The sequence below is a fragment of the Neofelis nebulosa genome, chromosome 2, assembly GCF_028018385.1.
Source record: "Neofelis nebulosa isolate mNeoNeb1 chromosome 2, mNeoNeb1.pri, whole genome shotgun sequence".
NCBI classification, from domain to species: Eukaryota; Metazoa; Chordata; class Mammalia; order Carnivora; family Felidae; genus Neofelis; species Neofelis nebulosa.
The window spans coordinates 34,924,074-34,949,680 of record NC_080783.1 but is presented as its reverse complement, the minus strand read 5'-3'; the positions used below and the strand labels follow the sequence as shown (position 1 = coordinate 34,949,680).

Here is a 25,607-nt window from a genome sequence, read left to right as displayed (position 1 = left end):
CTGGCCTACTTAAAAAAGAGAAGCTTTTTTATAGACTTTTAAGGAAAATCTAGGAGTTTTCTTTAAGGCTACAGGTTGGTTCAGGTTAGAAAATTTTGAATATATAAAATGTAAAGAGAATATTAATCCCATAACCCTAAAATAACAACCACAAACATTTGATGTGGAAATCATATTTATGTATGCTGCCTTCTCAAATCTTTGTGGAATAAAGCAGGGTGGAAACACAAATTCATGCATTTATATATAGTATATACCATTTTATATCTCACCTTTTCACTTAACTGATTTTCCCATATCATTAAAAAGTCTTCCTAAATTTTTAATGGCTGCTCTTCTGTCATATCGTGTACCACACAGTTACCATTGCCCTACCTGTTTTGGATGTTTACTTCCAATTTTATTAAAAATAACTCCACATTGGGGCGCCTGGGTGGCGCAGTCGGCTAAGCGTCCGACTTCAGCCAGGTCACGATCTCGCGGTCTGTGAGTTCAAGCCCCGCATCAGGATCTGGGCTGATGGCTCGGAGCCTGGAGCCTGTTTCCGATTCTGTGTCTCCCTCTCTCTCTGCCCCTCCCCCATTCATGCTCTGTCTCTCTCTGTCCCAAAAATAAATAAAAAAAAAACGTTGAAAAAAAAAAAAATTTAAAAATAACTCCACATTAAGTTGTACATATTCTTTCATCTCAATTTCTACAGGAGACTGCACAAAGTCGAATTATGGGGCTGGAAGCATGTTACACACCCTGAGATTTTCAGGAGTCCTTGGGTGTGGCAAAAATTTTAAATCTTTACATTTTAATTTTTAAGATGATCTAGAAAATAATCACATAAGTGTTTCTGGATCATCTGACCATGTTAGAACTAGATACTGCCACTGACTACACAGCTAAATGTTGATTAAGATTTTTTTATCACATTCATACCAAGTAAACACTAAATGATATAGGAGTTTGCAGAATGAAACAAAATTTCATAGTTACAAAAAAAAAGCATCGGGGACACCTGGGTGGCTCAGTCGGTTAAGCGTCCGACTTTGGCTCAGGTCATGATCTCACGGCTCATGGGTTTGAGCCCCATATTGGACTCTGTGCTGACAGCTCGGAGCCTGGAGCCTGCTTCGGATTCTGTGTCTCCCTCCCTCTCTCTCTGTTCCTCCCCGACTCGCACTCTCTCTCTCTCAAAAAAAAAAAAAAAAAAAAAAGCGTTGGAGGCTAATACATAGACATTTAAGTATGCCAAACTAAAAACTGCTTGCATTAGAGCAGAGTCCTATTTAACGTTGTACTTATATTGTATGGATTCCCACCTTCATACACAGCAACTTGCAATAGTCCATTAACAGTAAACATAAGAAGATTGAAACCTTTTTCTATTGCATTTAATAGAAATTTTGATTAGATACCGATTTAATGCATATTTCAATACTAATACAATACTAATCTTCAGGTCTACAAAGCAGCTTTACAGAGTAACAAAATTAATTAAAATCAGTAATTGAGGGCTAACATGAGGGAGTCTTGTGGTACCGATACAGCTGAGTATCTTGACTGTGGTGGTTATAGGGATGTAAGGCTCCGCATGTGACTAAACTGCAAGGGCTATGAGCATACACTTGCACACACACAAATGAGTGCACATGTCCACGGTGAAATCTGAATAAGCTCTATGGATTGTACCAATGTCTGGTTTTGGTTTTAATACTGCACTGTGATGGGAGGTATTTGGGAAAGGGGTACTCAGGACTTTCCTGGACATTTCTTTATAGCCTTCTGTGAATACTCCAAAAGTTTTTAAAAAAGCAAACACATAAAAGAAAAATAAATGGGAAAAATTTTTCTAGAATGAAAAGATTTGAAAGTTTTTGCCTATCCCATCCCCTAGTTATTCCCCTCCCTTCTTTTATACAGTGTGTACTATCCTGAATTAGGTATTTTTCATTTCTGTGCACACTTTGAAATTTAACCATAATGACATATGCATAGAGTATTACAATACTACATAATAAATAAAGTATTACAGTGCTATAAAGTATTGTTTTACACGCTTTTTTTCATATCTACCATCCTGTCTGGTTTAGCATTTGTCCTCAACAGAAATGTCTGGGTTTGGACAGTACGTGGTATTGTCCTACTACTGTTACCCCACATAAGTCAGACTCCTAACTGCCTTTGCTGCTCTTACATCCAGAACACAGCTGGGCTGTGGCTTCCATTCTCTCACTGCTCTATGATTGCTTCATTGAGATGTTCATATTTTCAGTCAGGCTTTAATCTTTTTGTTTTTCCTTTGGTCCTTTTATATTTTATCTATTAATGCTATGTGTTTGGAACAAAAGGGGATGAATTAAAAGTGTGAAAACTATTGTACCATCCTGACTAGATGTGTCCATTGCTCTTGGGAGAAAAAAAAGACCTTGTTAGTCTCATCTGCTTTAAGAAACTTTGCATTTTTCTGTCAAATTTAAAACACAAGAAAAATCGATGTTTGGATTAATTTATAGGTCCAATACATTCTCACTTGCTACCTCTATAATGTTCAGTCCACTCATCCAAGAACACACTATTTTTCATCTTTTCAAATCTTAATTATTTTTAACAGGGTTTATTGTTTTCAAACACTTCATCTTGTTAAAAATTGCTCTAGAATTCTATTCTTTTGGGGGGGGGAACTGGTACTAAAAGCCTTTTTCAGTAAGTTATCATGCCCTTTATGTTTTGCCAGTTTATGCCATATCCAGCTTTTCTTAGCATTTCTTAATTCAGATACACCTCTTGGTGGGGCTGCTGAAAGGGCTCCACTAGAGACATTATACAAAGATCTTTAAGGGCAAGAGCTTTGGAGCCCAGCAGATGTGGATCAAAATCTCTGCCCATTGCTATCTACCTTAGAGTAGCTGTGAGGATCAAATGAGTTATTTCATGTGAAGGGCCCCATGTATGAATCAGAATGTTCAGTATATAATTAAAAATAACCCTCAGATTTAAGTAAAATCAAAATTCTTTTTCCTCCAGTGACCACTATCTTGAGATGTCTTATTTAGAAATATAATAATTAATGGGGTGCCTGGGTGGCTCAGGTCATGATCTCACGGTTCATGAGTTTTAGCCACACTTTGGGTGAGCCCTGCTTCTCTATCCCCCTCTCTCTCACTTTCTCTCTGCCCCTCGCTGACTTGTGCCCTCTCTGTCTCTCAAAAAACAATTTAGAAATATAAAAATTCAGAAAAAGAAATATTGACACTACTGTTTGAGGAGTCTGCCTACTGCATAACCCAGTACTGCCAACTAGTTTTTACTATTTCTCTTAATCCTTCAAACTAAGTAGCGACTTTATTATTACCATTAAAACCTACTACTGCATGTCTTAAAATGTATGGAGTTTTTAAAAAGAAACTGCAGGGGTGCCTGAGTGGCTCAGTTGGTTAGGCATCTGACTTTGGCTCAGGTCATGATCTCGTGGTTTGTGAGTTCAAGCCCCACATCAGGCTCTGTGCTGACAGCTCAGAGCCTGGAGCCTACTTCAGACTCTGTGTCTCTCTCTCTCTCTGCCCCTCCCCTGCTCACGCTCTGTCTTTCAATAATAAATAAAAAAAAAAACAAAAAACAAAAAAACCCTGTAGTTTTCATTCTTACCTTGCATTAGGGGTAAGGCTTCGTAAGACATGAGTTAGAGAACTCAGTGGTAATGATCCAGATTGTTTAACCAGAAGAGAATTCTCATAGGAAGTTTCTTCAGTATAAGGACTATATGTAGTAGTTTCATACCAGAGCCAGTTATAAAGACTCTGCTTTGCATGATCCCACACTACGGCATATAATTAAAGAAAACAAGAGTTATTAATTATTGTCATACTGTCATGTTACTAGATTCCACTCTAGGAAGTGGAAAGAATGAGAAAGCATTGAAATAAATGAATCCTAAAAATTTTCATTTTTGCCATTTTTCCATCCAAATCAGTACCTCACAATCTAATTTCATTGTCAGTCAACATCTATATCTGAATCTTTATTTGTATGCTGAATACAAGTAAAATATATTAGTGCTACACCAAGGCATTCTTTTGAAAAAATTTAATAACACTGTTCTTTTTGTGTTTTAAACATTTTTTTTTCTATAGGATCATCACAAAGTCTCTGAATTAAATGCATAAAATCAATGTTGCAATACTTACAAAGAGTAGAAAAAGACCAATATAATAGTTGGGCCTCTCCCCCTTCATGAAATGAATACCCCCTTTAGAATCTGAATTTTATTTCCAAGAATTATGCTCTAAATCAGATTGAGGACACTTTTATTTTTAGCAACCCATGTCTTTAAGCATGCAACAAAAAAAGTGTACTAAAAAAACAATAAAAATGTTGACTTACAATAGTAAAAAATTTTTTAAGACTGGTATCTCAAGAAAGAGAAGGGAAGACTTACTGAGAGGAGCATTGAGGTGATCAATAGATGCTATAAGGTATATATTATGTAAAGATGACAACTGTCCAATAATTTGCTGGCTTTTGTCTCCTCTCAACATTTGGCTATCCAAATTGTGGATGAGAAGGAAGAGTTCTAAAGAAGAATCTAAAAGGAAAGACAACTCAATTATTATTTACAAGGAGTATTTGTAAAGTCCTTACAACACAAAATGCCTGTGAATTAAAAAGTATCAAAGTAGTATAGGACAAGGGTAACTACTGCATAGCAGTATGTAATATATTTGAGAAGACAGCAGTCTCTCAAAAATAGGCAACATATTATTAAAGTTTTAAGGAAATTGGTTGAAAATCAGTGGGGACTGGGTGGTTAGACACTTAACTGGAATGGTTAGTTCAAATCACATCATAAAGAAAGGAGTTTTAATAAGGTACAGGAAATAGTGCAAGATGCATATTAGGTTGGAGGTAAATCTGTGCATGTTGCATTGCAAGGTAGAAGAGCTGGTGCGCGCACACACACACGCACGCACACACACACACACACACACACACAAAGTTCTTACCAGGCATTAAGAGGCAAGATAGAAAACCCTGATTATCGTAAAAGGCAAAGAAGACAAAAAAAGGGGAGGGAGTGAAATTTAGGATATTGCTCAAGGCATCAGGAAAGTCAGAGAAGTAAATAGTATCATAAAGGTTAATGAAGGAAGAATTTGGAGGATGGAGCTGTCAACACCATTAATTACTGCAGAGATCAAGATAAAGAATGAGCCAAGGTCAATTGTGTTTAGTAAGAAAATTACACAGGTAATCAAGCATATAGTTCATGTAGCACAGAAGCAAGAAATTGAGGAAATAGGTAAAAAGGCATGACATGTCTTCAAAAACTCTGAAATCACTGAAACAAGAAAATAAAACAGTGTGGAAGGGCAGCAGAATCAGGTAAACCTTTTCTTATGATGGAAGAAGTCCTATATATGTTTAAAAGCCACTGGTAAGTCTCTCAGGAGTTGGTAAGAAATGAGACATTTAGCATTTATAATGGACAATAAGCCTACTAGAGTAAGTAAATTTCTCTCCCACTGGGGCTAGAGGGACAAGAGAGACTATAGAAACAAAGATTCTGAGAACATTTTGAAAGTCCAAGGTTCCTTAAATTCTAGAAGCCACCATAATCAATAGTGTTTAAATTCTACATAGACATATAATTCTATTTTATAACTATATAAAATTATTCTTATATGTTTATATCCTATGCATTACACTATATGAACTATGTAATTATTTATGAACTATGTAATTAGTTACATATATTCAAATTATATACCCATATGTGAAAACTTTTATTTAATTATAGTTTATATAATTACAAATATATTTTATGTAAATAACCAAATATGCATTACATAAATGAATATATACATGTAAAATGACTCAGGCACTTATTTTAAATTTTTTTTTTTTTTCAATGTTTTTTATTTATTTTTGGGACAGAGAGACACAGAGCATGAACGGGGGAGGGGCAGAGAGAGAGGGAGACACAGAATTGGAAACAGGCTCCAGGCTCCGAGCTGTCAGCACAGAGCCCGACGCGGGGCTCGAACTCACAGACGCGAGATCGTGACCTGGCTGAAGTCGGCCGCTTAACCGACTGCGCCACCCAGGCGCCCCTCAGGCACTTATTTTAAACAATTTATAACCATACCAAAATTCTCTATCAGATTAAGTTACTCCTTTTTATTAAGTAGTAACTAAGTGACAATTGTTGGACCCTAAATAATTTTGTTTTTAGTTTTCTGAAATGCTCACATAGGCAAAACACTCACACCAAAAGAATAACAAAAAAATGCTTTTAGGGGTGCATTGGTAGCTCAGTCAGTTAAGTGTCCGGCTCTTGATCTCAGCTCAGGTCTTGGTTTCACTGTCGTGAGTACAAGCCCCACACTGAGCTCTGTGTTGGCCATGTAGCCTATTTAAAAAAAAAAAAAACGCTTTTTTTCCATTCTGCAGATTTTAGTATATGAAATTATTCAAATGCAGTAATATTTACTGAGAATAAAGAAGAGAAGTGTTTTATAAAAATATTAAACAATATAAAAATACCAAAGATGCACGTATCAACTGGGGGCACTTCACACAGGCCAAGTAAAACCTGAAAACTATTCTGAAATAATAGGCTTTTGGTTATACAAATTCAAGGTGTTTGGGGTAATTCTTTCCTGTTAGGTAAATGAAGTTCACAAAAAAGTTGATGGAAAAAGAAAGGGCAAATTACTTCTGAGAAATCTAAATCATCATTGAGAGAAGTGTTGTTATTGAAATAATCCCCTGTACAGAATAATACAGAGCTTCCTCAGTCTCAGATGGGCATACATCCCGATAAACCCATCCTAAATTGAAGTCAAAAATACTTTTAATACACTCAACTGAACATCATAGCTTAGCCTAGCCCACCTTTTTAGTTTTTTTAATTTAAATTTTAGTTAACATACAGTACAGTGTTGGTTTCAGGAGAATTCAGTGATTCATCATCACTTACATACAACACCTAATGCTCATCACAAGTGCCCTCCTTAATACCCATCACCCATCTAGACCGTTCCCCACCCACCTCCCTCCATCAACCCTCAGTTTGTTCTCTGTTGTTAAGAGTCTCTTGTGGTTTGTTTTCCTCTCTTCTCTTCCCCCCACCACTTTCCCATATGTTCATCTGTTTTGTTTCTTAAATTCCACATAGGAAGGAAATTGTATGGTATTTGTCTTTCTCTGATTATTTTGCTTAGCAAAATATTTTGCTTAGCTGGCTCCATCCATGTCAATGAAAATGGTAAGATTTCATTCTTGTTGATTAGCCTAGCCCACCTTAAATGTGCTCAGAACAGCCTATAGTTGGGTAAAATCATCTAACACAACGTCTATTTTATAATAAAGTGTTGAATATCCTATGTAATTTATTGAATACTGTACCGAAAGTGAGAAACAATGGTTGTACGGGTACAGAATGGTTATATCAGTTATTTACTTTCATGGTCATGTGGCTGACGGGGAGCTGTGGCTTGCTGCCACTGTCCAGCATCACAAGGGAGTGTAGCACCACATACCCCTAGCCCAGGAAAAGATTAAAAATGCAAACTTTCAAGTATGGTTTTCTACTGAATGTGTATTGGTTTTGCACCATCATAACATCAAAAGTGGTAAGTCAATCCATTTTAAATTGGGGACCTCCTATCTGTACGTGAATAAGTATAAGTGTATGCTTAGCTTTACCCTAAAACTAGAGCATCTACTTCATGTTACCTTCTTTAAATTTGTTTACTATCCAGTCTAGCTGATCCAGTACACTGCGGAAAGTACCCATATGATCGAGGACTTCTTCTGTTATAGAATTCAGGATCTATATCATAAAAGTGCAAGAGGTACATCAATTACTACTTATTCTATCATATAGGATAAATACAACTAGCAAATCAATCTTTTCTTATAAGTTAAAAATGAATTTAGATTTCCTATCAAGTCTAAAAAAACCACTTAAAAAATCCTTCTGGTTCTTAAGTATATCAAATTCATTTTTGGCATTAAGTTATGGCAAAAATGAAACATGGAAAAATACCAAAGACATAAAGATAAGAGGGTAGCAAAAATAACCCCCCTCCAACAAAACGGGAAACATTAGAAAACTATATATTTATCAAAGGAAATGGGATACACACATTAAAGACACTTTTCAGAAGGAATACTGCATTATTAATATCTAGCACCAAAAGGTTTTTGTTTTCAAACGATGAGAGGACACAAGCATTTGCACTAAAACTGACCTATGATACATTATAAAACTACAAACTATTACTTATTAGAGTACCAAAGTGACATAAAAGCAATAATAAAATCAAAGTCTTCCATAATCCTGTCCTTCACAAAAGTACTGTTGTTGGTATTTGGTAAACAAAACCAACATTTCTCTAAGATTTACTATATTTATCAAAGTAGGAAATTCAGAGATGAGGTTTCAAAGCTAGAACCCTGAGTCCCAACACATGATCTTAAGCATTATGCAATCCTACTAGTGTCAAGGCTAAAAAAATTTGAATGTTCCAGAATGTAAATGGTATGGGTATCAAATGGCAGGGAATATAATGTTGCTCCTTTTAACATTTTTGAAACTTACTGATTTCACACTTATTCCAGGAAAGAAGCCATTGATGACAACATGAATGGAATCTTGCAGCACAGTGGTTCGAAACCTTTCTAGTAAGTCTCTTTTAGAACCCAAACCAAAAAGCACAATGTTGAACCCCAGGCTGTTAGGAAAGATAGCATTCATGAAATTAAAGTTCAGTACCTCTTACTTAATTTTTTAGAATTAACTAGTTTAAGTTTATAAAAAATACAGAAAGAACTAGGATGACTAAAGAACTACATTGATTCTCAACTTATACAAGGTAATAAAAGCGCAATTTTATTATTATCTGTACACCAAACTTACAGGTCCAGCATCAGTAACTTTCTCTCCAGCTCTTAATACCTTTCAGGTGATGGATGGCTGGAGGCAAGGGAGAACAACAGGAGGCACAAGGCACTAAACAGTTGTACAAGCTGAAGCTGAGTTTTAATAGATTAAATAGGAAAAGTAAGCAGAGGCCAAATCACAAAGGTCTTGTTAAGTCAACTAAGACATTAGATTTTATTTAAAGGACAATGACCATTTAACAGTAACTAGTCAGGTGTTAACTGAAAGGTTTTAAGTAGGAAAGTAGCGTGATATTTTCACCCTGGCTGAATAGGGCAAATGGACAGAAGAAGGGGAAAACTGCCAAAGATGATGAGCTTGAATTAGGTGTTATGGAGAAAAATAGAAGTTATCAAGAGCTTTACATGTCAAATCAGTAGGATTTGAAGAGTGATTAGATGTGGAAGGTGAGAGAAAGGGAATATTTCAAAATAACTTGGGTTTTTTTTGGCCTAGGCAACTATGTGGATGAAGTGACTTTCACTGTGCCAGGCTGCAGGGGCAGGTGGCAATGAGGGGTTTAAGAGGAGTTAAATTTTATATATATTGAATTATTTACAGGACATCAACATGGAAACCCTCCAGTATACACTGATGTACCTGTATATGCTGCTGAGGAGTGAGATCTGGGCTGGCCTGGAGAAATCATGGGAGTTATTGACATGCAAAAAGCAACCAAAGCCCAGAGAGTGAATGAGAAGATTAGAACACCAAGCACCTAGGGGTCAAGCTAAAACTCAACTCCATAATTGTTTATAGAAGTCTATCAGAAACAGTATTTATGTGATGCTTTGTAGCAATGCAGGGGAGCCTAGGGATAGAAGAAAGGCAATAGATGGTGCAAGGTAGCAGCACCAGAAAAAAAAGTAAGGGAATTCAGAGAGTCGACAATTCTGTTAAGTAGCTGAATGAGGTATAGGCTGGGAAGCAAAGTCAAACAAGTTATCAGAGTTGACATACTGGAAGGAGGAACTGGTGGATGCTGTGGGATGGGATCAGAGTGAAGAGCTACTTTACAAATTTATAATGAACAGATCTACAAAAAGTTATTAGGAGAAACTGAGGTCCTAGCAATGAAGATAGGCATAACCCTTTGATGTATTACTGGCAAAAGAAAGCCAGGATCAATTGAGGAAAATTGTGTCAATTTCTAGTTTTACTGCTTGGTGGACCTGACTTCTTATTTATCCCTGTGACTATGTAACTGTGAGTATACATGTACAATACCATACATTTTAAGCACTTCCTTATACTAAGATCCTTTTTAATAAAAGTGTAAAAGTAATTATAGTAAAAAAAAAAGTTTTCATTTTAACCATTGTTCTAATTGTTTTAATGGCAATTCGAAATTTAACCTGAGGTATCTGAAAAATGGTAAAATTCAAAAAATATTCAAAGAAATAATTTTAAAATGATAAAATGGTATTTATAGGACAGATAAAAACCTGAAGATCTATAACACGTGAATACAGAATAAGATTAAAATATATATATATATATATATATATATATTTTTTTTTTTTTTTTTTTTTTTTAATTTTTTTTTCAACGTTTTTTTATTTATTTTTGGGACAGAGAGAGACAGAGCATGAACGGGGGAGGGGCAGAGAGAGAGGGAGACACAGAATCGGAAACAGGCTCCAGGCTCCGAGCCATCGGCCCAGAGCCCGACGCGGGGCTCGAACTCACGGACCGCGAGATCGTGACCCGGCTGAAGTCGGACGCTTAACCGACTGCGCCACCCAGGCGCCCCTATATATTCTTTTTAGAAACTTTGCTGTGGAAAACTGGATTAAAATCTAACTGAGGGGCACCTGCGTGGCTCAGGTGGTTAAGTGTCTGAATCTTGATTTCAGTTCAGGTCATGATCCCAGGGATATGGGACTGAGCCCCACATGGGGGCTCCACATGGAACGTGGAGCCTGCTTAAGATTCTCTCTTTCTCTCTCTAACCCTCCCCTGCGCTCTCTCTTAAAAACAAAGAAAAAAATCTAATTGATATATCTTATCAGTCTTGACAGATTAGATTTTTCAATATTTTTACAAGTAATAACAATTCTAATAAAGGCTATTTTACCAATGGCTTTCATATATGATAAACTTAGACACATTTCTTGAAAACTAGATTTTCTGAGATGAGTCATCATACAATATGACATTTCTACATCTGAGTCATCAAATTAGGAAAACACCTATTTTTTTCACAATTTTATATGTAAAAATATATCAAGTTGATTGCAAAAAGAAAATTAAATGTTAGATTGCTTTTATTTTAACACACAGACATGTAAATAATAGTACTTACCGTAACTGCAACATCCATTTATGAAATAATTGTTCATACTGTTGATTTAGTTGTTTAAGTTCAGCAGAAAAGGAAGGAGAAACCTTGCTCAGTAAGTTACGCAAAGTTTGCTTTAAAAAAAAAGAGGGAAGAAAATCACTTTCAAACCACATACATCAAAATCAACAGAAACTAAAAATATTTCCTTAGAGGTAGACATTAGAAGAGGCCATTAGTGGAAATATTACTTTAACCAGGCTTGGTAATGAGTGCATCAAATGAATACACATACTATTTATGGTTTAAGTATTTGTTTTCTTAAAACTTTTTGTCTAGAACTGTATCTATGATTATAAATTCCAAATATAAGGCTTTAATTTCTAAAAAGATCATTACCATAAGGAGATGATTAAACCTGCCTCCCAGCTTTGACAACAAATCCAGACAGACTTTTTAAAACCTATGAATTTGAAGAAATGTGAAAGCTTAAGGTAACAATATAATTCTCAGAAAACATTAAAGTTTCTTTATAATTTACCATTATCACTAATAAAATAAACTTGTATCACTGCTCCTCTAAGAATCAAAGCTACTTCTAACAAATCCATCTTTGATAAGTATGGCAAAGTTTTTTTTTTTTTTTTTTTTTTTTAAGATTTTATTTTTGGGGCGCCTGGGTGGCTCAGTCGGTTAAGTGTCCGACTTCGGCTCAGGTCATGATCTCGCAGTCCATGAGTTCGAGCCCCACGTCAGGCTCTGTGCTGACAGCTCAGAGCCTGGAGCCTGCTTCGGATTCTGTGTCTCCCTCTCTCTCTGCCCCTCCCCCGTTCATGCTCTGTCTCTCTCTCAAAAATAAATAAAAACTTAAAAAAAAATTTTTTATTTTATTATTTACAAAAAAAAATTTTTTTTAATGTTTGTTTATTTTTGAGACAGAGAGAGAGCATGAACGGGGGAGGGGCAGAGAGAGAGGGAGACACAGAATCCGAAGCAGGCTCCAGGCTCTGAGCTGTCAGCACAGAGCCCCACGCAGGGCTCGAACTCTCAAGCTGTGAGATCACAACCTGAGCCAAAGTCAGATGCTTAACTGACTGAGTCATCCAGGTGTCCCTAAAATATCCTTTTAATACTAAAGGCTAGAATTGCAGTTAACATCCCAGGCACTCAGGTCTATTTAGGTCTTAACTTATCCACACACTTAAAGAGAAACAGGACAAGTTCTAAGTAACTGGTAAGTGGGTAGTTTTAAAAATTTTCTCTCATTCCTTCTGAAGTTTAGAGCTCTGAAAAAGCAGATGAAGCACTCGTATCATTTCCAGAGGTCAATTATAGCAAATTATCAGAGCATACTCACACTTGAATGTGAACTCCGGAAAGTTATCTATAAACTTTAATTTCAAACTTTAGTGTCTGCGGAGAATCACGCTATTGGCCCCAATACTTCCCATTTCCCTATATATCCACACCCTCTGCCATGTGACTTTGCCTCCCACTAAAGAGGTGGAGCCTAGTTCCCTGCTCTTTGACTTTTTTTGCAGCCACATGATTTGCTGTGACCACTAGGACAAGGCAGAAGTGACACTGGGTCAGTTTTGAGCCCAGGCTATAAGAGGTCTTGTGTTTTTCCACTTCTTACATCTCTGGCATCGTCATGAGAAGAACATGCCTCAGGTGGCCTGCTGGTCCAATGAGGAAGAGAGACATATGGAGCAAATCCTTGATCGGCCAACCCCCACCTGACCCACAGACATGAGAAAGAAAACATAAATGCTGAATGATACATGCTGAGACTATATTGGTTAGCTATGTCCACAATCACTGTAAGACCTTCCCCTCCCTCATTATTGGTAACAGGTGTTTAATAGAGGTCTTTCTGCCTCTCAGTCCTATGAAGTCCTGTTCTGACTCTAGACCCATTTATCCTTCTCCCATGTTGCTTATACAGAAATCTATGCACTAAGTAGATGTCAGTGCCATCTCCTCCCTAGAACAACTTGGCTTCTTGACATGTTTTCATCAGTCTCTGATCTGAGTCCCAATACCAATACACCAGGTGACAAAGACAAAAACAACCACATAGCATCATGTCTTCCAGGTCATGGCAGCTTACTCTATATTCTCCTCTTTTCCGTATCTTGAAAACTCTTGTGAAAAGCCCTGTATACCTTCGAAAACTGCAAAAAGTCTCAATATTCTTTTTTTTTTTAAGATAGCATTTTTTATTATTTTTTAAAATGTTTTTATTTATTTTTGAGACAGAGAGAGACACAGCATGAGCAGGGGAGGGGCAGAGAGAGAGGGAGACACAGAATCTGAAGCAGGCTCCAGGCTCTGAGCTGTCAGCACAGAGCCCCACACGGGGCTCAAACTCACAGACCGTGAGATCATGATCTGAGCTTAAGTCGGATGCCCAACCGACTGAGCCACCCAGGCGCCCCAGAAGTCTCAATATTCTTTGAGCCAATGACAATCATCTCTTCTTGATTCAGATTATCAACCCCACTTTCTACTCAAAGACTTTCTCAGATGGGTTCTGTCTTCTCTGTTAGGGACATACCAGTCAAAACCCTCAGTCAAAATACCTCAAAAACTGGTATTTTTTATTAAGTGAGATACCAGAACCATAGTATATAGTAACTTTATCTTACTGTACCGAACAGGTTTTCTGTAATATCAAGAAGCAGCTTCCCTCTGTTCTTTGTAACTAAAGGTCTGTAACTAAAAGAGTCCAGTCAAGGTCTTTATTTTGTGACCAGTGTGAAGTTCAATGAATATGAGTTAAAGAATAACAGAGATTAATGCTAATGGATAACAAAAAAACTATGGCCCTGATGATGATCATAAATCCTGAAGAAATGATAAAGTAGAGAAAAAAATGTAATTATAGTATATCAAACAGAATTCAAATCTATTGAACCATTTACATATAATGAAACATATAATAGTTATGTTACATTAATTTGTGTTTCATTTTATCAGGATAATAATTCTGCTTGTGTAAACTCACTCTTCACATTTGCTGCTTATGCAGTATATTTTTTAGCTCACAATAAAAAAAAAATGTAGAAGTAACGTTTCTTGCAACATACCTGATCCAGTTTAGCTCGCTTTAGTTTCTGTAGTGTTCTGTCAGAGGTTAAAACTTTTGAACTGCTATGAGCTTCAAAATATTCTTCTACTAAATCACTCTGAAAGTGGATAGAGCAAAATCAATTCTTAGTTTCAGATATTTATTTTATATCAAAACTAGACAGTAATATCAGAATAAGATATGTGAAATATTTGGCAGCATTTTCTTTTTGCAGCGATAATACAGATTAAGGACCAAGCAAATTTAATTCTATTTAATTCTAGTAGTAAAACTGAGTAACTCTTAGGATCATAAAAGTTAAAAGAAATGACTACATTGAAGTAGTCTTCAAAAAAATGATTCCTAAGTTCCAACATAAAATTTCTATTTAGACTTAAAAAGGGGGGGGGGGAGGTGGCTAACGATCAGGACCTTCATTTTGCCTCACACAGTCCTAGCAAATCTGTTAATATTAGTACAGCTAAGGAACTGAAAATGAGGAAGAAATCAACAGCAGAGTAAAAAAAAAAAAAAAAAAAAAAAAAAAAGAGCTGCCTACCATTCCAGTAAAATGGCTTCCTACTTCTTCACGAACTTGGGGCTAGACTAACCTCCATGGTGGTAAGAAGGGATGGAAAACCTTTCAAGCAGTAGGCTTCCTACATTGCTCTGATTCTTTACACCAAACACCAGATAATTAGCCTTTTCTCAGGTCATGGTGCTTACAATGTTCCTCCAAATAACTCAACATGGACCCACAGCCACTTCACTTACTACTTAAACTGACTTGACCATATCAACAATGTTACAAAAACAAAACTATATAAAAAGGTATACACTGAGAAGTCTTGCTTCCAGTTATCCAATCAAAATGTATTTAAAAGCTCATTTTTTATACAACTGAATTGAGATGTCAGCTTTAGCACATGGCATTGATCCATGAATATGGATGCAGACAGGCCAGAACAGAAAGTTCAGAAATAGACACAAATATATACGGGCACTTATGTGAAAGACTGAGAAAATATAGAAAAGTAAAGGAAAAAAATATATTAATCCCCCATTTGGATCTCTTTTCTTAGGGTAGCTTATCTTTAAGATACTGCACAATTTTTCTTTAAGATTAAAGTCTCCACTTACTGTTTTATCTCTTTTCATTTTTTTAGAAGGTGTTCCTTTACAAACAGGAGCTGAAACTACTCTATTCTGAGATGGAATCTTTTGGCTCAATATGACTTCGTTAGTGTCCTCTTCATATTCTTGTGCAACTCCTTCATCATCTTCTGAGTTGGAAGCAGAATATTCACTTTCACTGTCAGAATGAGACCTTGGAACTGTGGGGCAAAAAAGCAATCGGGAAAATTTGACAGTCTGACAAGAGAGGCATTGAAGGGTAATGGAAAGAGCATGGACTTTGAAATAAGAGAATTTTACTTCTGGTTTTGTCCTTATTTGCTGACGATTTCACCAGAGCTAGTTATATAAAGTTTTCTGAGCACTAGTTCCCTCATTTATCAAATGAGGCTCAAAGTGCCTAATTTAATGAACCACTGTGAAGACTACACTGAAATGTATATAAAGCAACTAACAATGCCTGACACCCAGGAACTGTGGCAGAAAATGCCAATCATACCTAGTATCATTCTCTTTCCTTCTTCCTTGCTAACAGAACAGTTTTGTAATATGTGGCAATGTGTCTCACCCTAAGGGATAAATAATCATGGTAATTATCTTTTCCTTTGCCAGATACTTGTTTTCCCACCTCTTTTGCATCTAGGATTGGCTACGTAACCCTCTGACCAATGAAACTTGAGGGAAAATTTGCTAGAAGCTTCTGGGAAAGATTTCCCTCACTTATGGAAGCCATTTATTTATACCAATAGCTTAAAGCTATAGAAGCCATTTTGCAATATGAAACATTCAAACCAAAAGGTGAAAAATGCTGGTAGCAAAGCAAGAAGACAGGCAGAACCTGGGTCTTTTACGACACTGTTGAGTTAACTCAACCATGGAACTGTGTATCCCTAGGCTTCTCATGATGTGAGATAATTAAATGTCTATGGCTTAAGCCATTATTGTAGAATTTTCTGTTGCTGCCTATACTGGAAATGCCATCCTGACTCAATAAATGGTAGCTACTATAAAAACTATCAATACATAGGCACATTCTATCCCAGAGTTGATACAATAATTTTGCTTTTCCTTAAGTTTATTTATTCTGAGAGAGAGAGAGAGAGAGAGAGAGAGAGAGAGAGGGAGAGAGAATTCCCAGCAAGCTCTCCACTGTCTGCGCAGAGCCCAATGAAGGGCTCAATCCCACGAACTGTGAGATCATGACCTGAACTGAAATCAAGAGTTGGACGCTTACCTGACTGAGCCACCTAAGCACCCTTAAAATAACTTTTAATTTCCTAGAAGGCAGGACCATGTCTATTTACTTGGCTTTGTACAGCATTCAGTACAACTATGAATATTTAAACTGGTTTCATTATAAAATTTCTAAGCACATCAATAAAACCACTTACAAAACTGTCTCAAAAAAACCCTAAAAGGCGTGTAATTTTACTGGAGAGACATTTTATTTTATTTTATTTTATTTATTTATTAAAAAAAATTTTTTTTTCAACGTTTTTTATTTATTTTTTTTGGGACAGAGAGAGACAGAGCATGAACGGGGGAGGGTCAGAGAGAGAGGGAGACACAGAATCGGAAACAGGCTCCAGGCTCCGAGCCATCAGCCCGGAGCCTGACGCGGGGCTCGAACTCACGGACCGCGAGATCGTGACCTGGCTGAAGTCGGACGCTTAACCGACTGCGCCACCCAGGCGCCCCTGGAGAGACATTTTAACTAACCTTAATATCTACTGACTATAATGTAAAAGACATAAGTGTTAAGTGTTGGAGTTAAAAATATAAGAGAGAGTTCTTGGCCTGAAGGAATCTACAGTTTAATTGAAGAAATGAACATATCTTTTCATGAAAAGAAGTTAAGTAGTGACAATAACAGATACTAATAGGAGGGTGCCTGGCTGGCTCAGTTAGTAGAGCATGCGACTCTTGATCTTGGGGTGTTCAAGTCCCATGTTGGGTGCAGAGCTTACTTAAAAAAAAAAAAAGACAGTAATAGCTAACACCTGTTAAGCACATATTAAAGTCAAGCACTATACTAAGTACTTTTGACATCTTTTATTCCCATTACTCTCAGAACTATGGGGCTGGTACCATTATTGTCCTTGTTTTGCAAATGAAAAAAAACAAGCATAGAGAGGTCTCTAAGTGGCAGACTGAAGATAAAAAGCAAGCAATCTAAGACTAGAACCTATATACTTAACTATTACTGCTCCTTGTTTAGGTGCTTCTTTTTATAAAAACTCAGTTTTGTTTTGTTTTTTTTAAGTTTATTTGAGAGACTGTGTCCACACAAGCAAGTGGGGGAGGGAGAGAGAAAGAGGGGGAGGGGAGGAGAGAGAAAGAGGGGGAGAGAGAGAGACAGAGAGAGAGGGAGAGAGAAAATGAGAATCCCAAGCAGGCTCTGCACTAATAGCTCAGATTTGAGATTTTGAAATATTTAACTTTAGTGCAGAGACCAATACGGGGGTTGAACTCACAAACCGTGAGATCATGACCTGAGCCAAAATCAAGAGCTGGATGTTTAACTGACTGAGCTAGCCAGGTGCCCCAAAAAACTCTTGTTTAAAAAGAAATACATACCTATTAATCTTTTCCTTATACCACTAGGTGCTGTTGATAGAAATTCACTTTTATCGTTGTTCTGTTTAAAAATAAAGCAACATAGTTTCAATTATCAAATAATAATGACATAGAAATTAATGACGGATGAGTGGAAGAGGCTAGAAAAGAAGAAAAATATTTTCTTTTCATTAGACTCCCTTTGAATTAGATGAGCCTAGTTCCTAGAAGTAGAAAACAATGACAAATTAATCTGTCAGGAAAAAACGGTACGGCAACAAAACAATACAACAAATTCCAAAGGATTCTTTAAAGTGATTCTACAAGTTGAATTCCAGACATCTATAAAGTATGTAAAGAAAAAATGTATATGAGCCTTTTGAACCATTTTCACCCATCAGATGAGCAGAATATTTTTTTTTCAAGTGGATAATATGCAGTGATAATGAGTAAGCAAGGAAATAGGCACACCTATGCATATGGACCTTTTAATGTGTTAGCAATTTACTGGTGGTAAAGTATTACCTTCTTTGAGGAGGAGAGAAACAGAGATCTATACATTTTATGCCATTATTTTAAAAGTTTTAAATTCTTTACAGAAGTATAAAGTCTATTTTTCTTTTCCTCACAGAATATAATACTTAAAAACCAGTAAACTGCTAGCACATTAAAATGCCCACTGTTGTATATAAGTTAATTTTTAACAATACTGATAAAAAGATAAAGTACCCTGTGTTATTTTGGCAATATGAAATTGGGACAAAAAACTTAAGTCTGTTGTCTTGTGATAGGTTCTTGGTGCTAGTTTCAAATGTTAATGAATTCTGATTTGGGAATACTAAGAACAGTATTATAATAAATGAACTGAGCCCAATGAGTATATAACATAAACTTTTTTGATCCAGATCCTTAAAAAATATTTTTACATTTTGCCATCTTGATCCAGTACACATGTGCACAGTCATATAACTGAAATAAATTATAATGAAGTAATACTTACAAAATAGAAATTTTCAATTTTACAGTCTCTTACTTTTTAAACTGTAGGTCATGTCCTACTAAGCTCATCTCAAGACCGTGAGTTGAGACAGCCTGCCTCCATATAGCTTAATTATCAGGTCTGAGAACACCAATGTCAAAATAACCGTTTCAGAAAATTCTTGCTCAAAAAGGTAAGGCTATAACTTACTTCAGTGTTTGCTACAGAAATTTCTGCAAACTGATTTACCTAGACAATTTGGGTAACCTGTTCTCCAATCAAGATAATAGATTACTCAGCAGGGCAAACAGCTTATCACAAAATAGTTCATTCATCAAGATGCAGTTCAAGACCCTCTCCTTACTGTGTCCACCAATCCTCAAATACATGTAATGAATTTTGTCTAATACAGATCAATTCCCCATCTTGATAGTCATGCCTTAAACCTTTTAAGCCCAGATCCTCAAGCCCTATACATACTCTCTCCTGAACTCTCCCTTCTAAGAGAGTTAAATCTGTTACAGAGGTTGTCTCTCATTGTGCTAGGTTTTGTGATGGTTTCTTAGGGAAGTGACAAGATCCACTAATGTGATGTGATCCATACCTTGAAAAAGAATGCATTAATATATCTAAATTCTTTTTTTTTCTTAATTTTTTTTAACGTTTATTTATTATCGAGAGAGAGAGACAGAGCATGAGCGTGGGAGGGGCAGAGAGAGGGGGAGATGCAGAATCCAAAGCAGGCTCCAGGCTCCGAGCTGTCAGCACAAAGCCTGATGCAGGGCTCGAACTCAAACTGTGAGACCATGGCCTGAGCCGAAGTCGGACGCTTAACCGACTGAGCCACCCAGATGCCCTAATATATCTGAATTCTTGACTGGATTAGGGGAATAGGTTTTATTCTTTTATAGTGATACAGTATACAAGATATAATACAGGAAAAAAGCATTGTTAAAGACAAAGGAGGCTCTGACATGTCTAATCTCACATCTAGACTTGCCTAAACAAGACATTCACATGTCACAGGCCATAACCATGGCCCTGAATGTCTACACTCACATTCTTACAAGGTGTTCCCCAAACTTAGCCTATACATAAGTCCAGGCATGTCTAAATTTATAGGCACCCAGGCCTGGACACACTCCACACTCACATACTCACTGCCCTGGATTCATTCATGCCCATCTGGGTTTGCTCATATCCAGGCAGGCCACTTGACAAGGCATAATGAAAAAACAAAATCACACAAACACAAAAGAGAGAGGATAAAAATTGTCATTTCATTTCAAACCCTGGAGAGAGTTCACCAAAACCAATTTTGTTTTCAAATGTAAATTATGGGGGCTTCTGGGTGGCTCAGTTGGTTAAGTGTCCGATTTCAGCTCAGGTCATGATCTCACAGTCCATGAGTTTGAGCCCCATGTCAGGCTCTGTGTCTCCCTCTCTCTCTGCCCCTCCCCTGCTCATGCTCTGTCTCTCTCTGTCTCAAAAAAAAAAAAAAAAGTAAATTATGAAAGGATAAATAATCCACCTTATGAAAGGTGGATTTAATGGATCTTGCTATTAGTCCCTCAAGAAACAAGAGAACATTATGTATATAAGCAGAACAAAACAAAACCCATAAAATTTCCAGGCCAGCTCCACTAACTTGACATAGGGATAGTTCTGACATAGAAACAGCACAACAGTTGGGTCTAGAAGACCTGGCTTCATTTTCCAGCTTTCCTCCTTCCCAGTTAGACGAACTTAGACCAGTCACTTCACCTCTCTGAACCTCAGATTCTTCATCTAATGTAAGGTGTGTAATTGGCAAATACTGTGTATTATAAAGTGCTATATAATTTAAGAGATAAAGTGGATATTCTTCATGTCTTTGAAACACTAAGGTTTTTGCTTGTTTCAGTCAATTGCTTACCTTCACCTGAACTTTGTCTGAAGCAGAATGTCCTAAAAAATAAAACAAAAAGGCATTACTTACCATGATACTTCACTTTTCATCATAGTCTAGTTTCATTCAACTGCCCCACAACTGTCCACAAACTGTAAGACTTCCAAATCCCTAAAGCCTTATTTCAAATAGAATGTGGCAAAGCAAATCTTCCATGAACATTTGGGTAACTCAAGCAAATGATGATAGGATTTTAAGGGTGTTTCTAATTGGCCCTATCAATCACTTCAATCAGCAGATTATTTCCCCCTTTTACTGATAGCTAAATATGGGTATGTGAAGGCACAAATTGGGGGTATTAACTGCATTTGGTTGAATAAATTTTCAGAACAGAAAAGAAGAAAATATATACAAACACACTTAGACAAGTAAAAAATATATAACTTGAAGCAACTATGAAAACTATCAAAGAACCAAGGTAAAATCTTACCCTTGCTACATTGAGGAATGTTTATCATAATTTCAGGATCATTCTTCAAATTAACTGAAACATTTTTTCTTGGTGTTTTTGCTAGTTCTGAAGCTGTAAGCAGACAAAAGAAATGTAGAAAGCAATCTTTAACAGATGATTAAGGGGTGGATTAAGATTAAGCAGATGAAGGGGGGAAATCGCTTTATTTCACTTATATAAATTCTTAGGGGGGAAACCCTGCCTGCTACTATTACCAGGAATATAAATAAACCTATCTATATTAAGAGTACTGCCTCTTTTACCTTAAATCTTCTTTCAAATATCTACAAATTTTCTAAATAAATAAATAAGGCTTTGACCTTACTGCTTTCTAAACTGTCATTCTCTCCCTGTCCTTTCCATCAATAATTTTACACTCCTTCAATTTCTTTATCATATATACTTGAGGCATATCTTTGTCAGAGGGTAAGAAAGAATGGCCAGAAAATGGGATTTAAATCAAGTGGAAGCTGTGTATATTTAAAACTGTACTTTAAAAACTCTTAAATCTCCCATAACATGTGGTATATTTTGTGTCTAAAACTATAATACATGTGAATAATGTATAAAATATAGCATTGAGCGGATAGCTGTTTCTGTAATGGAGCATCAGATTAAAAAGTTGGCTTCTAAACAGAAAAGGCCATTTTATATGAAAAATATAATCTTTACCTTTAAAAATACTTTCTCGAGGCATCTGGGTGGCTCAGTCGGGTAAGCATCTGATTCTTGATTTCGGCTCAGGTCATGATCTCATGATTTGTGAGTTCGAGCCCCATGTTGGGCTCTGTGCTGACAGCAGAGCCTGCTTGGGATTCTCTTCTCTTCCTCTGTCTCTGCCCCTCCCCTGCTCACGCTCGCTCTCTCTCTCTCTCTCTCTCTCTCTCTCCCTCTCAAAATAAACATATTAAAAAAGGTAGTACATTTGTGGGGACTGTCATGTTTTGGATCAATTTCAAGTCTGGAGGATAAACTGTGTGAAACAGGTTAGAAAGAGCTTGAGTCAGTAAAGTGGCTTTAGTTTACATGAATTCAACTATACTTTTCATTAAAAAAGAGGGATATAATTTGAATAGCATATATATTCAAAAATATACTTTTCTCAGTGAACAATGTTCCAGTGTGTGTTAAGTTGGGAAATGTAAATCTATTCCTTAGTTAGGCTCCATTCCACATGCCTCTCACACTACTGAGAAAGTAACTACAGTACAATATGTTTTTTTTATTTTTTTAAAAAGGTTTTTAAAATTCATTTTGAGAGAGAATGAGTGAGGGAGGGGCAGAGAGAGAGGGAGACAGAGAATCCAAACAGGCTCCGTGCTGTCAGCGCAGAGCCTGATGTGGGGCTTGATCCCATGAACTGTGACAACATGACCTGAGACGAAATCAAGAGTCAGAGGCTTAACCAACTGAGCCATCCAGGTGCCCCCATATTGGAAATTTTAAAACAAAATTTTAAAATCCTCTTTGCCTAATGATAGCTTCTCATTAGGCTATTATTTGATCCTATCAACCAATCTATTTTCAATTTCCCTAAAGTCATCTTTCTCCAAGCTGCTCAACTCCTTACTGTCCTCTCTACTTGGTATTTCTACCTTTGCTCTTTTGTTTGCATTTATTAACTCATCACAGATATGTATTTTACAAAGATTCCCAATCTAACTCCTAGTGTATTTCTAGTCCTGTATCTTGGTTAGACCAATTTTTTGAATCATTTATACATAATAACATGTGATTTTCTGGCAGGTTATAATTATTTTAAAAATACTAAGGCCTTCTACTTCATTGATACAATTAGATGTAAACACAATTAACAACAATAAATAAGTCAAAGAAACTTTTTTTTTTTTTTTTAATTTTAGGAACGTACAAGCAGGGGAGAGGCAGGAGGTGGGGGGGAAGAGAGAGAGAGAGACAGAGAGAGAGAGACAGAGAGAGAGAGAATCTTAAGCAGGCTCTACGTTCAGTACAGAGCCCAGTGTAGGGCTTGATCCCATGACCCTGGGATCATGACCTGAGCCGAAATCAAGAGTTGGATGCTCAACCGAATCACCCAGGTGCCCAAAGATACACTTTAAAGAAAATCACAACTAAACACAAGTCCAAACTAAATATAGATTTTGGAAAGTACCATCAGTCTCAAATTATCCAGAAAGCCATCTTTTTGACTGTGAATTTCTTTCATTTGTGATGACAGAAATGCCTAATATAACAGTACTGAAGTTTCTTGCAGCCCATACAATATAAGACATATATTATGGTTATTATGTGCATGTGGATTATCTACTTGAAGAACTTCTACTTGATTACTCCTCTGGGGCTCCTCTCTTCACTATTAGTTCTCTTTCTCCAATGTTCTTTGTCCTGTTTCATTGTTTTGGGGTTTCAGGTTAGTCTTGGTGTCTATCTGATCCTTTCTCTAATAATTACTTTAGCATTTCTTCTCTGGTTTCTCAAAGATCCTATAAAGAATGCAGTCATTTTTACAGACTGAAAAACTGTTAATTTCTTAATGTGCATTATGAACATTAAGAAACAGATCAATTCATGTAAATTATTGTATGTACCATGTTAGGTTCAGAATTAATAATGAATTTCATATTATACTTTTCAGAAAGGCTGAATACTGCAAATGATTAAATATTATAATGTTTAATATTCAGTAACATAGATGTTATAATTCTTATATATCCCTCATCAATGTAAACACTTAAGTTTTTCACTTGATCTTGAATGTTTACCTGGTTACTGGCCAGGATGACTGCATATATCAGTGTTCTGTAATTATAGATTATAAGCCTTATTATACAACTTGACATTTTACTGGATAGTTAATTATTGTTCCCTTGCTCTTGACTTCTTGCCGTTCCCAGACCTTCATATACTTATGGATCTAATTTTCAAACTACTTTCATATGTTATTTCCTTTCCTCAAAGCTTTCAAAAATGACCCCTCATACCACAGGACCCAAATAAAGTGCAATCTGAATTTTTTAAAAGAATTGAATTGATAGTTTAATTTTAATGTTGTATGTAATTTATTTTAGTCTAGTTTTCTGAAAATTAGTAATCCATGTAAAATTAGTATAAGTGGTAACTTGAGTAAGAAAAAATATTACAACAGCCCATTTGTAACAATTTTATACAGTTTTCTACAATACAAACATTTTTCCATATATAGTATAAAATTCTTAGTCATTAAATTCAGATTATCTGTGACTTAAGACGCTCATTTACTTAAAACTTTGTTCAGGACCTATGGCTAGATGTGGGAAGAAAAGAAACACAGGATTCCTCCTGTGAGAAGCTTAAAATCTAGCTGAGAACAGAAGACATCTGAGCAGGAGCATCTGGGTGGCTCAGTGGGTTAAGCATCCAACTTCGGCTCAGGTCATGATCTCCAGTATGTGAGTTCGAGCTCCATGTCAGGCTCTGTGCTGACAGCTTCAAGCCTGGAGCCTGCTTCAGATTCTGTCTCTGTCTCTCTTTCTCTGCCCCTTCCCCACTTGCACTCTGTCTCTCTCTCTCAAAAGTAAACAAACATTACAAAGAAAAAACATCTGAGTATGAAAAATAATTGGTTTTACATATGCTTGAAAATATGATACAAAACGATATCCCTCATTCTTTTAGGGAATGCATTAGGATGATAACTGTGGGGAATGTAGTTAAATACACCTTCTTAGAAAAACAACATACCTAATTTAGCCATCTTTTCAGAGTGTTTTCTATTCTGAAAAGAATAAACTTTATTCCCACCATCTGCAGCAGAGCCATTTTTCAAAGATTCTGAAAGAGAAAAAGCTATATGCATTTTGGGAAAATAGGCAAAATTAACAGAAAAAATAAAATTTTAACTAAAAATTTAAGATCTGTACCCCTGTCTTGCATAAAGGTTTAATAATACATATTTATACATAAAATATTTTAAAATAGATGACAGACTATGTTTATATAAATCTGAAACACAGAAAACACATTATTCTTCACAAGTACACAAAAATAAACATATAAACACACACACACACACACACACACACACACACACACACACACACACACGCACGACTCCCCCTCCTCCCCAAACCCTCCAGACTAGAGGTATATGCATTCAATTCATGATACTGCTGCCCCTGAGGGAAAACAGAAGGGGCTCTATTAGTTGTTTTCTTCTTGAAGTAAACACTGCCAAGTACAATTCAGTTAATTGACACTGAGACAGGTAACAGCTGCTACATGGTGGAAGCTCT

General features: G+C 36.4%; 1 protein-coding gene across 6 annotated transcripts in view; it reads right to left on the bottom strand.

Annotated features, from left to right (window-relative positions):
- The window catches only part of ORC2 (origin recognition complex subunit 2), a 44,902-nt gene that overhangs the window by 5,188 nt on the left and 14,107 nt on the right, over window positions 1–25,607 (bottom strand). For 5 of the 6 annotated variants that reach the window (XR_009256284.1, XM_058709678.1, XM_058709661.1 and 2 more), the window contains exons 5-15: window positions 25,057–25,146; window positions 21,337–21,429; window positions 20,874–20,905; window positions 18,001–18,061; window positions 15,430–15,623; window positions 14,309–14,407; window positions 11,241–11,350; window positions 8,594–8,726; window positions 7,726–7,822; window positions 4,427–4,573; window positions 3,637–3,808 (exon numbers count right to left, since the gene is read on the bottom strand). Coding sequence is in view for 5 of the 6 variants with exons in the window: in XM_058709678.1 (XP_058565661.1) it covers window positions 3,637–3,808; window positions 4,427–4,573; window positions 7,726–7,822; window positions 8,594–8,726; window positions 11,241–11,350; window positions 14,309–14,407; window positions 15,430–15,623; window positions 18,001–18,061; window positions 20,874–20,905; window positions 21,337–21,429; window positions 25,057–25,146 (1,228 nt within the window). In the remaining variant the exon portion in view is untranslated. Of the gene's footprint in view, window positions 1–3,636; window positions 3,809–4,426; window positions 4,574–7,725; window positions 7,823–8,593; window positions 8,727–11,240; window positions 11,351–14,308; window positions 14,408–15,429; window positions 15,624–18,000; window positions 18,062–20,873; window positions 20,906–21,336; window positions 21,430–22,029; window positions 22,201–25,056; window positions 25,147–25,607 lie in introns of those variants that run through there. The other variant, XM_058709693.1, reaches the window with a different exon arrangement.